Raw genomic sequence first — 18,535 nt, 5'->3', positions numbered from 1 at the left:
AAAAACCTCCCCCAAAGAAAAGAAAAAAACCAGAGCAACACTAAGGGAAAAGACTGGCAAAACAAAAATGATTCAGAAGAAATCAGTATTTCAGAGAAAATGGAGGAAAAAAAAAAGAGAGAAAAGGCAATATTGGAGGAGAAATCACAATAGAAATCCTTTCAAATGCTTAAGAATTCTTACCAACATTTGGCCACTGAAAATATAATTTGCTGCCTGTATGAATTTAACCACAATGAGAGCTTATGTGAACCTCACAGAAAGTAAATTATTTATTTTTACAGGACCTCTCTAGAGTATATGAATAGTAGGTTATTTTATTTCTGCCCATTAATACTGAATAATGTATTAGAACTTATTAGAAAATAACTTATTAGGGGAGCCGGGGAGATGGCTCAGTAGAAATAAGTGCTTCCCTGGCAAGTGCTAGAGCCTGAGTTCAATCCCTAGTTCTGTAAAAAAAAAAGGGGGGGGAGGGGAAGGAGAAGGGGGAGGCAGAGGAGGAGAAAGAACAGGAAGAAGAAGGAGGAGGAGGAAGAAGAAGAGAAGGAGGAGGAGGAAGAAGAGGAATAAGAGGAAGAAGAGGAGGAAGAGGAAGAGGAAGAAGAAGAAGGAGGAGGAGGAGGAGGAGGAGGAGGAGGAGGAGGAAGACGATGACAAAGAAGACAAAAAAGCAGATGAAGACAAGAAAAGAAAAAAAGAAAGAAAAGAAAGAATAAATAACATTAGAAAATTTATAAATAAATATATCACTCTCTGAACTGGAGAGTTATCATTTGTGTATTTGGTACAGGGCCTTACTATGCAGATTGGACTTGTGGCAATCCTCCTGTTTTCAGCCTCCCAGCATCAAAATTAAAGCACAAATTAAGCTAAAAATAAATTTTGTTGCCAAAACAATTTATTGTGTTGGAAGTTTACACTTCATCATAGGAAATATATTATTTCTACTTTTAATGGATAATTAAAGGTCAACAAGATAGCTCAGTGGACTAAGCATCTGCTTAGGCAAGCACAGTGACCAGAGTTCAATCCTGGAGTTCAGTCCCCGGTACCACATGCCATGCCCAGGCGCACTGAGCCAGCCACCAAGATTGGGCATGGTGGCACATACCTGTAATCCCAGTGCTGAGGAGGCTTAAAACAGGAGGATCACTACAAATCCAAGCTGTATAGTAAGACCCTGTACCAAATACATTAAAAAAATAATAATAATAATAATTGAACTTACCTTCATTACATTAAATAAAACCTCCTGTCCAAGGCTATCTTTTTCTTTAAAAAAATTGTGTTCAGGATAAGTTCTAGCAATGTCTCTTCTGATCAGTTTCTCACAAGGTGAGGTCATTTTCAGGAGTTCTGAATACTGATCCTTAATTGGCATACTTTGTGCACTGCATAAAAGTTGCCAAACTATTGCTCGAAAGTGGTGGGGTATCCCTTTACGAACAAGTTCCTAAAAAATAAAAATTAAATTAAATTAAAAATTTTAATTTGTAAGTCTTATGCTTTACAAGCCAAAGTATACTTACTGGGCAGGGGTACTAGAATGAAGTAGAAATTTTCATCACATTTTTAATTCATAAAACTAATTTTATAATAAATTAAGAAACTTTTTTAAAAAAACTAAATTAGTAGCTTTTTAATTGAGTCTATGACTTAGCCCTTTTATATACCCAGTTTCTGGTAAGAATAGTACAAAATCCGGACTAAATTCCTACCACTTCATTGAGAATGTGACCTCTAAAGGTATCAAGGACTTCATTGTCTGTAACCGTGACACAAAACTCATTACCTATCGAAGGACTGTTGAATATAAAAAACATTGATAAATCAAGGATACAAGAGGTCACTTTATTTCTGTATCTACAAATTAGAGAATTTTTCAGGTATATATTTCTACCTCTATAACAACTACCTCTTGTAAATCTGAACTTTTATGGGACGCAAATAATTAAAACATGAAGATTTGCTACATAGCTTGGGAATAACTGGAATATTTTTTTCTAATCAGATCTATGCCTGATACCCTCTAGGATTAAGAGGAAAATGTCAAAATAATGAAAATGAATACCTTAACCTGCTTTTCCTTCTTTTTGCGTACATCTTCCCATTCATTAACAATTCTTCCCCAAAGAATCCAAGAATCTTCTTCGAGGTGGCTGAGATTGCTGGAGGCTGATGAACTTGATACAAGAGAGGAGCCACTATTTCTTCTTGAGCCATTTACTGATTTTAAAGACTTACTATCCGTCTCTAACAACCTAAAACATAATTAAAAATTGCTCATCTGACATTGATACTAAAGTAGCAATGATATTTAGAGCTTCACTACCATAACTTGCCACTGTTTTAAGACACAGCTTTAATAATATGCTTTATTTTGATGACTTTTTTGGGTGACATTAATAAAGTGACTGCTATATTATTTCACTTATGCATAGCAGTTTCAAAGTTTTAAGTAGCAAATTATGTTAATCAATTTAGTGTTATTGGCCCTATCACTTTTTTTTATTTTATTTTAAAGAGAGAAAAATAATAAAAACAATTACACAGAATTTCAAAACAAGGTAGTAGGAAACTATTGTTAGTGGTTTATATATTGCATATTGTTTAGTTCAAAGTAGTTGCTCAGATTACAAGATATAGGTATGCTCTCAGTACTAATTTATAAAGTATGAAAACTACCATAGAAAAGAATCATAAGTTAAATCCTATTTTGCAAATTATAGGATCACTTTTTGAGAGCCAGATTTATAACTTAATTTTTTTTTTCAGAACTGGGGATTGAATTCAGGCCCTTGCGCTTGTCAGGCAAGTGCTTATTCTACTGAACCCATCTCCCCGGCCCTATAACTTAAATGTTAACTAAGAGCAAAATACATTAATTTTTTTGAACTGAAATAAAATCACAATCCCCTATTTTAAAAAACCTTCCAAATTCTAGATTATACCATACTTAATAACACTGTAATATAAACTGAACAAACAAATTACATCTTTACCTAGGGAAAGTTTAATGTATCTTCATTTTGAGGAGGCAGGTACTAGAAATCAAACTCAGGACGCTGTGCTTGCCAGGCAGGCACTGTGCCCATGAGGTATACACCCAACCTTTAATGGATCTACATAGTAAAAATCATTTAATAAAATTTCCCAAATATAATCAGAAACATAAAAATAATTACTAAATAGACAAACATCAATTTCTATATTTTATTTGAAAAAATTACTATGATGTTTTACTTTAAAGAATTTTCATATATATTATTTAAGCTCATAATTTTTCTTATGGAAAAATCTGTGTATGTATGTAAGTGATTTTCTACATTTTACAGAATTCTAAATGAGGTTGACGAATAAACTTTACTGAAATAATATGAACTTAAATACCTATTCACTTGTGATATGCCAAATAATTAAATGGTATCACTACCACCAATAGACATACATTTCAAAGAAAATAATGGAATTTACTAAGCTTAAGTATAGTGGAAGTAGAGTCGACAAAGTATGTAATCAGAGGTTTTCGGTGCCTCAGGTTTACAGATTGCTGAGTTGCAACTTTTAGGATAATCAAGAATGTCAAGTGAATTCATTGTTGGATCAGAGAAAGCTAAAGCAATTCACAGACAAAGAACTGAACTGTTACACTGAATTAAACAAAGCTGTGAGAAATGCTTACATATGAAATATTATTCCAAATAAAGACATTATGTTATTTAAAGATGTTGTTCCTGCCTTATCTCACTTGATATACAAATGGAGTGAGGGAATGATAGGCCTAAATATAAAAAATGCAAACCTCCTAAACAAAACATAAATCCTCTTCACAATCTTGGCTTAAGGCTGAAAATGATTAATGGTACACAAGAAGACACTAAACAGGCTGGGGATGTAGCTCAGTGGCTCAAGTACCTGTCTGGCAAGCTTAAGGTCCTAAGTTTGATTCATCATACCAAAAGAGGAGGAGGAGGAGGATGACGAGGGAGAAAGGGAGGAGGGGGGGAGGAAGAGGAAGAGAAAAAGAAGAAAGCATTAAAAAATCAGAAAAGTGACTAAATAATTGAATTTAATAAAAATTATAGATCTTTGCTCTTCAAAAGATACCTTCAAGAATATGAAAGATAAGGTGGACTTGGTGGTGGACACTTACAACCCTAGCATAATCAAGAATGTCAAGTGAATTCATTGTTGGATCAAAGAAAGCTAAAGCAATTCACAGACAAAGAACTGAACTGTTACACTGAATTAAACAAAGCTGTGAGAAATGCTTACATATGAAATATTATTCCAAATAAAGACATTATGTTATTTAAAGATGGATGGCAAAAGACAAAAACAAGAAAGATGAAGCCAGCTACTAAAAAGTACGTATTAAATTTTTTATTTATACAAAGTTCAAAAATATAATATAGAAAAAATACAGCAGTAGATTCTCATGACTTTGATAGGTAAAGCATCCTTAAATATAACTCCAAAGTCTAAGTGTCAACAGAAAAAGCAGGTGAATGAGGGCAGTGGCACATGCTGTAATCCCAGAACTCTAGGTTTGAGGCAGGAGGATCGTAAATTTGACCCCAGTCTGGGTAACCTAGTGACTTAAGACACTGTCCAAAAATTTTAAAATAAAAAATATCTGGAGATATAGCTCAGTGAGAAGACCCTGAGTTCAATACCCAACGAGGGGGCAGGGAGGGATAAAATGGAATTCATCAAAATTATAAACATTTTGTACCTCACTACCTATCATCATGGAAGTGAAAAGACCCTTCACTGGAGAAAAGAGCTGTAAAATATAAAGGACTTACGTTTATAAGTTTTAAAAACCCAAACTACTGAGTTTAAAAAGTGAACAAAAGACATAATTAGCTATTTATTAAAGAAGATTCACAAATCATCAGGGAAATGCCTAAAGAAACATACCTTCATAATCACTAAGATGGTATAATTTTAAAACACAATAGTGTTTGAGAGAATATGGGTACAATGAAACTAATGGGGCTGAGAGAGAGCTCAGTGGTCTAAATGTCTGCTTGGCAAGCTCAAGGACCTGGTTTCAATCCCCTGTACCACATGCCATGCTGGCTCCACCATGCTCACCAACAAAAATGGGTGTGGTAATACACACCTGTAATCCCAGCACTAGGGAGACTGAGACAGGAGTATCACTATGAGTCAGCTGTATAGCAAGACACTGTACCAAATAAATAAATAAATTTTTTAAAAAAGAAACTAATGACTAGTGATAAGAATGTAAAATGTCACATCACAGCACAATCTATTACATGTTGTGGTGATGCTCTTGCAGAAAAATCTATTGCACTACCAAATGTAAAGTATGTAGTACATATAATTATATAACTTGATACTAAACAATTGTGTTACAGGTTTATGTATTACTGTGCCATCCTTTTTAATAATTAGAGAGTAAGCCCTCTGTTTATAAAAACAAAAAAAGTTAACTGTAAAACAACCTCAGACAGGTCCTTCAAGAAGGATTCCATGGGGCCGGGGAGATGGCTCAGTAGAATAAGTGCTTGCCTGGCAAGTGCAAGGGCCTGAGTTCAATTCCTGGCTCCACCAAAAAATAAAAAAATAAAAAATAAAAAGAAGGATTCCAGAAGAGGGCATTAATATCATAGGTAATGACAGCTCCATGTGTTACTTACTGTCTCTGAGGATCTTTAGTAGGACAAGACACAGATGTAGAAGACAGTGATATTAATGCTCCTGACCCTGGTGAGCCTTAGGTTAACTGTCTTAATTTTTAACAACAACAACAAAAGTTTTAAAAGCAAAGTTTTTAAAGTTAAATACCATAAACCTTATAAAATACAAAGAAATTATTTGTATGTAGTTGTACAATATTTGTGTTTTAAGTCCTGTTATAAGAACAAAAAAAGTTTACTGAATCCTTTAAACAATTCTTTGTAAAGCCAGACACAGTGTCATATGTCTATAATCCCATATACTCAACTACTTGGAAGGCTGGGGCAGGAGGATTTTAAGTTCAAGGCCAGACTGGGCAACCTGACAAGACCTTCTCATAAAATACAATACAGTACAGTATAGTATAATACAATACAAACAAAACAGGCCAGGCACGTAGCTCAATTATAAAGTGCGCCAAATACTGGGGGAAAAATGCACATATATAAGGATAACCTCAGCCTGTGGCATTTATAAAGTCTAAACAGTAATATCTTAGTATGGCAGTTCATGGTAAGTATACTATAGAAGTATACCATTTATTACCTTCTGTAGCATATTTTTCTTTTTTATCTTTAGATACACAAATACTTATCCTTGTGCTACAACTGCCTATAATATTCAGTACAGTAATAAGCTGTATATGTTTGTAGCCTAGAAACAGGGTATACCATCTAAGGTTCCTACAAGTACATTTCATGATATTTGTGCATCAGTAAAATCGTCTGCTATGGTTTCTGTTTAGATGTCTCCCAAAAGCCTCATTTAGATATAGGTGTGGGGTTTTAGACATGACTGGATCTGCAGTGGGTAATGCTGGGATCAAGGATGCCATGCTAGAATTAAGGGTGTGGGTACCACCTGCTCTAAGGGTGGGTGGCCTGGATAAAATATAAAAGACAAAAAAGGCTTGTAGCTTGTCACTCGCTGCCTTCTGCTTGCCCTGCTTTGCCATGGACTGTTTTTCCTCTCCAATGCTCCTCTCCCACGCCATCCGGTCTTGAAGCCAGCTGACTATGGACTGAAACTTCTACAAATTATGAGCTAAATAAACCTTTCCTCCTTTAACTTTGGACATCTGGTATTTTTGTCTTAGCAACAAGAAAAGTAACTAAGACATCATTCAACAATGCATTTTTTTCCCTCTCTCTCTTCCTTCACACCATTCCCACCCTTCCTTCCTTCCTTCCACTACTGGGAATTAAATGGAAGAGTTTCACACTGAGGTACATATCCCCAGCTACCACTCAACCCCTCCTTTCTTTCTTTTTTTTTTTTTTTCTTTCATTTTAAAGACAGTTTCATCCAGATGTTAAACTGCCCAAGCTGGGCTTCCATTTGAGATCCTCCTGCCTCTGAGTGTTGGGATTACAGATGTGTCCCACCACACTCAGTTTCTTTCTTTTTTTTTTTTTTAATCTTTAATATTTGAGATTTTATTGGTTGTGTTGAAGATCAGTACACATGATTCACTTTGTACACAATTCTTAAACACATACCAAAAAAAGCCATGTATTGTTTTTTAGTTGTTCCAGCTTCAAATTTTCTGTAAGAGGATTATGTACCAGTATCGTCAAATTCTGACAAAGTGTTACTGAAGTTCCACCAATTCACAATTTTGTATCACATACAGTAGATACTCAAATTTTTCATCTTTCACAGCACATTAACAAAATGAGGCAAACCGGACTACCACTGCACATAGAGTGCACGTGATTCTGATGTCATAGAGTGCACATGATGTCACAGAGTGCACATGATTCTGACAGGGCAACAATTAGGATGTAATTTTCTTTAGGAAACAATTCTACCAAAAATCATGAGAATAGAAGTCATTTAGGGGCCCAGGATGTAGACCGGCTGTGCCTGACAGGCACGTATGTCACGAGCTTGGGTGGGGTAGAGTGTAGGGGGCAGTAGTCGGGGGTGGTGGGAGAAGGAGGTGGCGAATCACTTATAAATGGCGCCCAAGCAGGACCCGAAGCCCAAGTTCCAGGAAGGCAAACGAGTACTGTGCTTTCGTGGCTTCTTTTTTTTTTTTTTTTTTTTTTCCTCTTCTTTATGAAGCAAAGTATGTAAAGGTTGCCATAAAGGACAAACAAGTAAAATACTTTATACACTACAGTGGTTGGAATAAAAATTGGGATGAGTAGGTTCCAGAAAGCAGAGTGCTCAAGTATGTGGATACCAATCTGTAGAAACAGCGTGAACTTCAAAAGGCCAATCAGGAGCAATATGCAGAGGGAAAGATGAGAGGGGCTGCTCCAGGAAAGAAGACATCTGGTCTGCAACACAAAAATGTTGAAGTGAAAACTAAAAAGAACAAACAAAGATGGTAGCAGTACCAGTGAAACACCTCAGTCTCCTCAGAAGAGGGCCCGGGTTGATCCTACTGTTGAAAATGAAGAAACATTTATGAACAGAGTTGAAGTTAAAGTAAAGATCCCTGAAAAGGGCTGGGGAGCTGGCTCAGTGGAATAAGTGCTTCCCTGGCAAGCACAAGGGCCTAAGTTCAAACCCCGGTTCCGCAAAAAAAGAAAAGATCCCTGAAGAGTTAAAGCTGTGGCTTGTTGATGACTGGGATCTAATTACCAGACAGAAACAGCTGTTCTATCTTCCTGCCAAGAAGAATGTGGACTCCATTCTACAGGACTATGCAAATTATAAGAAATCCCGAGGAAACACGGATAATAAGGAGTATGCAGTTAATGAGGTTGTAGCAGGGATAAAAGAATACCTCAATGTGATGCTAGGCACTCAGCTCCTCTACAAATTTGAGAGACCACAGTACGCTGAGATCCTTGCTGATTACCCTGATGCACCCATGTCCCACGTGTACATCTACTGAGATTATTTGTCCGAATTGGAGCAATGTTGGCCTATACACCTCTGGATGAGAAGAGCCTTGCTTTATTACTGGATTATCTTCATGATTTCCTCAAGTATCTGGCAAAGAATTCAGCAACTTTGTTTAGTGCCAGTGATTATGAAGTGGCCCCTCCTGAGTACCATCGGAAAGCAGTGTGAGGCACACTCACCAGTGTTTGGATCTCTGTCAACATGTTTTTGTTCCTAGTTTTTCTCTTGTACAAATGATGTACTTTGAAGATGTTAGTGTATACCAGAGTTGTTTTGATTTTTAACAAAATAAAAGGGGTTACAGCTCCTTTTTTCTTTTTTCATTTCAAAGTTGCTACCAGTGTATTCAGTGATGGGGAACAAAGAGACATGGTGGAATGTTTTATTGCCTAGTTGACAAAGCTGCTTTTGAATGCTGGTGATTCTATTCCTTTGATACTACGTACATATATAATATGTGTTAATGCTATATGACAAAATGCTCTGATTCCTAGTGCCAAAGGTCCAATTCAGTGTATATAACTGAACACACACATCCATTTGTGCTCTTTTTTTTTATTTTTTTAATGGTGCTTAAAGAGCCCTTCCTTTGCAAGTCATCCATGTTGTTCCTTAGGCATTTACTTTTGTTCAAGTTGTTGAAGGATGGTGAATTGTTTCATGGTTTTTGTATTTGTGTTTAATGCACGTTTTAACATGATAGACGCAATGCATTGTGTAGCTACAGTTTTCTGGAAAAGTCAATCTTTTAGGAATTGTTTTTCAGATTTCAATAAATTTTTTCTTTAAAAAAAAATAAATAAATAAAAATAAATTTTTTCTTTATATTAAAAAAAAAAAAAAGTCATTTAAAGTATCCAAGACGGGGCTGGTAAGATGGCTCAGTAGTCTAAAGCACCTACTTAGAACAAGCTAAGCAAAGCACAGGGACCACGGATCAATCCCCAGCACCACATGCCAACCAGCCCTGCCCCCTGGTGGGCTGAGCTGGCCACACACACACACACACACACACACACAAATAAATAAATAAATAATTTTTTAAAAAAGTAAAGAATCGTGAGGTACTGAGGGGTAGGCCTTCAGACTATGAATTTTAAAAAAATAAATAAAGTATCCAAGACATATTAAATGCAGGACTGTAATTCCAAATTGCCATTTAGTATGCTTTGTATGGCAGGATATATAACTAACCCCCCACCTATGGTATGTTAAGCTGACACCCAAGACAGTCAAAGCCTGCCATAATTCAGTATCCCACTATTTCTGGTTGTACCAAAACATAAACAACAGAGAATTATTTCACCCTAAAAAAAAATCATTTACACTTAAAAAAATGTGATGAGGTGGAATTCCCTCCTTTTTAAAAATGTTTCTAGAGCTACTAAAAAACTTGCATTTACAAAACAGTTGATAAAAATATTCCTCTGGATTGTACAAGAAGGAGACAGGAAGCACTAATAAGACATGGTGTGTGATTAATCAGACTTGGCTTCTTTCTCTTCTGCTTCATCAGAAGCTGCACTCTCCTCATTTTTAGTTTCTCCATTTTCCACAAGGAAATCTTCCTTGGTTTTTGTTGTGGAACCGGGGGCTCTTGTGATTGCCAGGGAAGCACTTATTCCACTGAGCCATCTCCCTGGTCCCATCCTTGGTATCTTGATTAGCCACTTCAGCCTGTTTTCCCTTGGCTCCCCTTCTCCCTTTTTTTTTTTGCCCCTCCCCCCCCTTTCCCTTTTGCTTGCACTTCTTTGTCCAAAGATTTATCCTTTCCTGCTGTCTTTTTTGGCTTTGTTTCCACTTTAGCTGGAACAGGTTTAGCGACAACCTCGCCGATCTTTTCTTGGGCTCCTCCTTCACCGCCCCTTCCAGCCGAGCTGACCTTCTTCTTGGGCATCTTGGCAGCGCGCGGGGCGCTTGAGGAGGCTGCGGGTCGAGGCTCACGGGAGCCTTGCGGAGCTACGCAGCTCAACCGCTGCCGTTCCTCCTGCCGCCAGAGCTGCTGGAACCCACGGCGGGGGGTGGTGGGAGGGCGGGATCTACACTCAGTTTCAACAATGTATTTCTTAGAACCTATCCCATTATTAAGGGTTACATTACTGTACTTTGTCATAGCATGAAATGAATTTATATATTCCCTAAGAACATGAAGACTTCACAAAATATGTACTTAGAATCTAGTACTTTCCTTATTTCTCAAGCAGAAATAACTCTGGAAGGGTCCTAATCGGATTGCCACTTGCTTCAACATAATTAAGGTATTCTGACATAGTGATGATGGGTCACACTGCCTGAAAGTCAGTAATTTCAAAGACTTAGGCCTGGCAACTAGGAAAATGACAACACGGTATTACTCATAAGTTTGTGGACTACTGAAATGTTTATTTTCAGATCACATGGGTTCACTATCTTGCATGGCTTTTTAGGGGGGGAATGTTATATAAAGCATCTGGCTACCATGTTTGAGGGTCTAGACTTGATCCCCAACAGAAGGAAAAATGGAAGTTGTACATGGAAGTATGTATGTGATAAATATCAGAGAAAAGCTTCCATTACTACAACTGAATATATAAAAAAGAAAAAGAATGAACTCTTGTAATTTGAAGTACTTGGAGCACATATCCATGTAGATATGCAAAGCAACTAAATAAACAAGTCTAAAGTTCAGGAAAAAAAGTGAAGACTAAAAATATTAATCTGGCAATTATTTGTAAAGAGCTGACATTAAACTTTTTTGAATGTCTAGTTGTACTCAGCATAAAGTTTTCTACATATACCAGAGCAGGATGAAACAGCAACTAATCAACATGCCAACTGCTAACTTGTAAATTGTTAAGGTAATTTATAAGGAGCTAAGGAAGAAAAATGCTATTCTCACACACACACACACACACACACACACGTAAAGCTAAATACACTAGTACACTGAAGCTAACACCCTTCTGGAGCAACTTTTCAGACATGAGGTTCAAACATCTCTTATAGTGTTATAAACAACACATGAACATGCTGACAGAAAGATAACACTTCAGCTAAAAATAGTGCCAAATTTGGACTGCTTTAATAAAATACTTTATACTGGATAATCTATTAAAAACAGACATTTACATCTGTAATTCCAGCACTCAGCAGGCTGAGGCAAGTGGATCATAGCAAGTTCAAGACCACCCTGCACTACAAAGTGAGCTCAAGGCCAGCCTGAACTGCATAGCAATATCCTGCATTTAAAAAAAAAATTATAATATATATATATATATATATATACATATACATACAGTTCTGAAAGTGGAGAAGTCCTCAAAACCCCAAGAGAGGAGGTATCTAGTTAGAGCCTATTACTCTTAAATGATATCCTCAGATGTCAGAAGGAGGGAAAAAAAAAAAAAAGAAAACAACAAAAAAAACTTCCCTATAGTTTTTTTTTTTTGGTTTTTTTTAAGACAGGGTCTCCTAAGTGCTGGGGTTACAAATGTGTACCACCATGCCTAGCTCCCTAAAATATTTTGGGGATTTGCTTTTGTTTTTTGTTGTGGGTTTTTTTTTTTTTTTTTTGTCAGAAGCATTAACTCTATGTATCAAAGTGAAGCTTCCCAAAGCTCAGTTTCTTAATATTACATATCAGAGTAGATTTCAACACATGAATGTTAGAGGGACACATACACCAGATCATACTAAAGCTACATGCCTGACTCAAAAGTGCCATGCTCTTTCATGGCATATTAACAAATTTATTAGTTCATACTAACAAATTTGTGTCTCAGAATAATATAAGTAACTTTAGAATTAAGAGAAACACAATTAATTAGCATAGGAATACGAAACAACCAAGACAACACAAAAGAGAGGTGCCTATAGAAGGAATCCCTGCAGGTCTGAAAAACACATTATTTTGTGTCTTTTAAGATGATTAATCAGGGGAAGTTAATACATTCAAAATTCTAATCAGGAAATGATAGTTTGAGGATTATATATAAAACTGATTTTTTAAAAATCCTCAAAAGAGAAAAGAATAGAGTTCCACGAAAGACCTAAAGGCTTTCTCATTAGTAAAAATACACACATTCTTAACATAGGGACTTGAAAATATCTATTTTCCTTGTAAATTTTTTTCACTTCTTTAATGTTGCTAGATGTCTTTTTTTTTTTTTTTTTTTTTTTTTTGGCAGAACCAGGGATTGAACTCAGGCCCCTGTGCTTGCCAGGGAAGCACTTAACCTACTGAGCCATCTCCCTGACCCTGCTAGATGTCTTATGGAGAGTATTCTCAGGAAAATTGAGGCTATGCTATGTTCTTAAACTAAAATAGATGAATAGATTATCTAGATCTGTCCAACAAAAATATAAGCCATTTACACAATTCTTTATGTTCTAGGCAGCCATATTTGTTTTCAAAAGTGAAATTAATTTTAATATTTTATCAAATATAACCAAAATATCATTTCAGCGTACAAAAATTTTTTTAAACAATATTCCATTTTCTGATCAAGCCTTCAAAATCTGGCGCATATTTTACTCTTACAGATCAGCCACATTCTGACTACTGGTATGGTAGAAACTAGCTATCTGAATAGCTCAGGTCTACATGTTGGTACGATGCAATGACATTTAAATTAAGGCTTCAAAGATTCCTGCTCACTACATTTTTAAAAATAAAATATATTTTATTTAGTTTAAAGGAACTCTTTTCAGCCATGGTGGCACACACCCAGCTTTCCAGACGCTCAGGCAAGAAGAGCACTTTGAATTTAAGGTCAGCCTGGGCTACATAACAAGATTTTATTTCAAAAAAGAACTAAATGAATAAATTTTTTTTCATTGCTTCATTCTCATCTCATACCTCAAATATGCTAAAAAGTAAAATCTGATTCCAAGTAACAGAAAGTTAAAGGAAACAAATATGGTTGCAATGCCAAACTTCTAAATGACACAAATAGCCCATTCAAAATTTAAATTACTATTATTTTCTATCTAAATTAAAATGTATTACTATTACAGGTGAAACCTACCTCAAGCTCATCTGTACCAATGTCTTTGCATGTTTAAAAGGAAAAAGGAAAAACATTTAACACACGGAGGGGAGGAAACCTGTCCTATTTGAACTTTATCAATTATTAACTTCAAACAGATCTTTGACATTGCACTGAACCATCTGAACACATTTTTCTGGGTTACCACAAGCCTTATCTTGAAAAAGTAATACCTGCAACAAAAATAAAGCAGAATTTCCATAAATGATTTGATATATTCATGTTTCTTAAATTTTAAATTCTAAAATACATTATTTTATTTTCCTTTCTTCTTAATAGTTATATACCTATTCTTTTATTATAGGATCTCATTTAGTTGCCTGAGCTGTCCTCAAACTTACCATCCCCCTGCTTCAGCTTCTCAATAGCTAGAAAACTAGAATTTCAGACATGTGCCACTGTACCTGACACTCTTTTCTTTTGGGTTTTTGTTTTGTTTTTGTTTAGTTTTTTTTGAAACAGGGTCTCACTATGTAGTCAAGGCTCACCTCGAATATTTAATGAAGAGCTAGGTGTAATGGTGCATACCTACAATCCCAGCACTCGGGAGGCTGAGGCAGGAGGATCGCTGTGTGTTTGAGGCCAGTCTGGACTACATAGTGAACTCAAGGCCAGCCTGAACAGCATAGCTAAAAAGATCCTGTATCTAAAAAAAGAAAAAAAAAAATCTTTTTATTTAAAAAAAAATAAGGTAAAAGAAGGCAGGATAGTTGAAGGAAAAGAAACTAAAGAACAAGAAAACATATTTAAACAGTCATATTAATAATCACATTAAATGCATATAGTTTATTTTCCTAAAAAATCTCAAAAATATTATGGTAAGTGGAAGAATCCAATCACAACAGATCACCTATTAATATTGTGAAATGCTCAGAATAGGGATATCTATAGGGACAAAAAGTAAATCAGTGATTGGAAGGAGGAAATACAGACTATGGAAATGGTTTCTTTTTGGAAAATGTTCTGAAATTGGACAAGTAGTAATGGTTGTAAACTTTGTGAATATACTAACAATCACAACTACACTCTTCAAAGGGTGAATTCTGCTGGATGTGGTGGAGCATGTATATAATTCCAGCACGTGGGAGCCAGAGACAGGGATGATTACTGTTGAGTCCAAGGACAGCCTGAACTACAAATTCTGTCTTGAAGAAGGAGGAGGGAGGGAGGAGGGAGAGGAAGAGGAAGAGGAGGAGGAGGAAGAGGCGGGGAGGAGGAGAAGGAAGAGGAAGAGGAGGAGGAGAAGGAGGAGGAAGAAGAAGAGGAGCTAAATTGTAATTTAAAAAATATTTTTTTCTTGATTCCATCCCAACAATATTATCTCTGTGTGTGTGTGTGTGTGTGTGTGTGTGTGTGTGTGTGTGTGTGTGTTTTAGGGAAGGGTCTACAGGGTGTTCAGGGTCTCACTACTAGATCGGACTCGTAGTGATCCGCTTGTTTACAGCCTCCCAAGACTGGGGTTACAGGCACACGCCACCACGCCCAGTCTCTATACTTCTTGTCTCACTCATAAAAGGTGTGGCCACCTGATCTGCTTTAGCCAATTACATATAAAATATAAATTATAATTCACTGATAGATTTTTGGGGGGATGGGGAGTACTGGGAACCAAACTCAGGACCTTCTGCTTACCAGGTGGCGCTTATGCAACTGAACGAGATGTTTTAAGATATTTTAATTGCTTTTCTTTCTCTCTGTCTCTCTGTCTGTCTCTCTCTCTCTCTGTCTCTCTCTCTTTCTCTTTCTCATTCGCTCGCTCGCTCTCTTTTTGAGACAGAGTCTCACTATGTAGTTCAGGAGAGCTTTAAACTCACAGCACTGCTCCTGCCTCGGCCTCCCAAGTGCTGGGCTTACAGACCTGTGCCATCACGCCCTACTGCATCTCTTTTCCATTTTCTTTAGGTCTGGTTTACCCTGGAAAAAACTGGGTGCTGGTCCTACAAAACATGTGAAACAAGATACACTCAACATGTAGCTTGAGATAAATGCAAATGTGAACATTTATAAAACTATTATTTAACTTTGTTCAAGTACATCAACTAAGGGGCTGGTGAGATGGCTCAGTGGTCTAAAGCACCTACTTAGAACAAGCTTAGCAAAGCACAGGGACCGCGGTTCAATCCCCCAGCACCACATGCCAGCCAGACCCGCCCCCTGGTGGGCTGAGCTGGCCACACACACACACACACACACACACACAAAAGAAATAAATAATCAAGTACATCAACTAAAAAGCAAAGATAGATTATATATATATATATATATATATATATATTTTTTTTTTTTTTTTTTTTTAAACACATGGTATCTAATGACAAATTTTAAAGATAAAGGAAAACAAGATTTGGAAGCATATCTCAGTGGAGGAGGGCTTGTTAGCATGCATAAGACCTTCAGTTTGATCTTTAGCACCTCCCCCCATGCACACACAAAATACATAAAAGAATGGAAAAATATACAAAAAGTTGAAACTATTCAGAAGAAAACTATAGCGACTATAATAATGAGATAAAGTAGGTTTCCAAGCTAACAATATTACCAGAGATTATGTTTATTTCATGAGAAAATGCTAACAATCTTAAATATCTAAGTAGTAATACATATATATAATTTTTACATGATATATATATATATATACACACACACATACCCTGATATATATATCAGTGCAAAGACATTGAGTTCAATTCCCAGAACCACGCAATTACACACACACACACACACACACACACACAATATGTAGTTGATTATACCAATTATACATTACAAACCTAGTAAAAATGATCTTTGTGTTTACCCTTAAAGCTGATGGCATTTGTTGTGGCCTGTGTCTAGCCATCCCCCTAAAGCCTCATGCAGTAATAGCCACTTTTCCACAAGTGGTTAGATCTAGAGTGTGTGCTGCTGGGATTAAGGGTGTGAGAGTTACTAAATTAGTCCACCGATTGGTTTGGCATAGTTCTGGGTGTGAATAATGGGAGGGCCCACCCTGGGTATAAGTGCTACCCACCCAAAGAGTAGACAGCCTGGATAGAATACAAGGGACAGAAAGAAAGCTGCTGCCTTTGCTTGCTGCTCTGCATCTTCACTACTTTGCTGACTTCTGCTTTCTCCTCTGCTATGCCCATTTGACATGTTACACTGCAATGAAGGCAGCCAAGTATGAACTGAAACCTCTGCAAAGTGTAGGACAAATAAAGCCCTCCTCCTTTAACTTTGGGTGCTGGGTATTTTGTCTCAGCAATGAAAAAAGTAACTAAAACAGTATTACATACACACTTTGTGTTGCTGTTCAGATCAAGAATGTCCTCCAAGTTCGGACATGGTGGAGCACACCTATAATCCTGGCACTGGGAGGCTAAAAACAGAGGACCACTACAAGTCCGAGCTACAAAGTGAGACCCTGTACCAAATACATCAAATTAAAAAAAGAAAAAAAGAATGTCCTCCAGCCATCCATGGTGGTGCATACCTACAATCCCAACACTTGGGAGGCTGAAGCAGCAGGATCACTGAGAGTTTGAGGCCAGCCTGGGTGACATAAGGAGTTCAAGGCCAGCCTGAACTGTATAGCAAGAACCTGTCTCAAAACAACAACAACAACAAAAAAAAAAAAAAATTAAAAAAAAAGAACATCCTCCAAAGGCCTTGTGCAGTATAGCAATGCTTTGAGTTAACTGAATTATGGGGGCACTAAAGTTGATTTATTGTTAGGTGGCCAAGCCTGGTAAGATAAGGCAGAGCCACTGAGGGCATGACCTGGGAGTGTATGTTTCCCTCTCCAGCCTCTCCTTTCTTTCTCACCCTGTTTTCTTACCACTGTGACATGGTAGTGAAGTTTTCCTTCACTATGCCACTGTGCCATTCTGCCTTGGAGCCGGCAGACTATGAACTAAACTGTAAGTCAAAATTTACTTCTCCTTCTTTAATTTGTATCAGGTATTGTGTCTCAACAACAAGAAAAGTGACTAAGACACTTTGGCTGAACAGAAAAGATTACCCTCCCTTATACTTCTTTCTGAATGATGCCCCACAGAGATAATAATACAAAGAATCCAGAGTACACATTCCAAGCAGAGTAAGCAACCACTCCATACTCACTATGAGAAGATACTGTATTGCCTTCCATAGATACATTTATGAAAAGTTTTCCTCTCTAATCCACAAATCAGATATCCATATTGTATTAAATTACTTTGTACTTAAGCCAAAAGAGATTATGTAGTATGTAGTGAATGGTATATATGCATATGTGTTTTCAGAATTTTATGGTGTTGCCAAGATTAGCCTAAAACTTGAAATCATCCTGCGTCAGCCTTAAACGTACTTAGTACTACTGCTATGTGCCCCATACCTTACTAACTCAGAGAATTTAAAATAAAAATGGTAAGGCTTGGGATGTAGCTCAATAATAGAGTACCTACCTAATATGTGCAAGGCCTTGGGCTAAATCCCCCACACCATCCAAAAACTTATAAAATTCAGGAAGGACTGAGGGAATTTATTAAGAAAACAAAATCTCTGGGCCAGGGGAGATAGCTCAGTAGAATAAGCACTTGCCTGGCAAGTGCAGGGTCCTGAGTTCAATCCCCAGTACTGCCAAAAAAGAAAACAAAATAAAATCTCAGGCTGGATGTAATGGCACACAGCTGTAATCCCAGCACGCAGGAGGCTGAGGCATGAGGGTCACTGTAAGTCTGAGGCCAGCTTGAACTACAGAGTAAAACCTGTCTCAAAAAGAGAAAAGAGGGGCTGGAGAGATGGCTCAGTGGTCTAAAGCACCTACTTAGAACAAACTTAGCTAAAGCACAGGGACCACGGTTCAATCCCCCAGCACCACATGCCAGTCAGCCCCGCCCCCTGGTGGGCTGAGCTGGCCACACACACACACACTCTAAATAAAATGTAAAAATAAATAAATAAATAATTAAAAAAAG

General features: G+C 37.0%; 1 protein-coding gene and 1 pseudogene across 7 annotated transcripts in view; one reads left to right on the top strand and one right to left on the bottom strand.

The window, feature by feature from the left end:
- Window positions 1–18,535, bottom strand: part of Evi5 (ecotropic viral integration site 5) — a 253,121-nt gene that overhangs the window by 180,700 nt on the left and 53,886 nt on the right. For 6 of the 7 annotated variants that reach the window (XM_004635730.2, XM_023720276.1, XM_023720277.1 and 3 more), the window contains exons 3-4: window positions 2,075–2,264; window positions 1,232–1,456 (exon numbers count right to left, since the gene is read on the bottom strand). In XM_004635730.2, coding sequence (XP_004635787.1) covers window positions 1,232–1,456; window positions 2,075–2,264 — 415 coding nt within the window. Of the gene's footprint in view, window positions 1–1,231; window positions 1,457–2,074; window positions 2,265–13,577; window positions 13,602–18,535 lie in introns of those variants that run through there. The other variant, XM_023720275.1, reaches the window with a different exon arrangement.
- Window positions 7,894–8,783, top strand: LOC101561936 (annotated as a pseudogene).

Source organism: Octodon degus, unplaced genomic scaffold (assembly GCF_000260255.1).
Source record: "Octodon degus isolate 3935 unplaced genomic scaffold, OctDeg1.0 scaffold00074, whole genome shotgun sequence".
Taxonomy (NCBI): domain Eukaryota; kingdom Metazoa; phylum Chordata; class Mammalia; order Rodentia; family Octodontidae; genus Octodon; species Octodon degus.
This window is presented reverse-complemented; position numbering and strand designations above follow the sequence as displayed.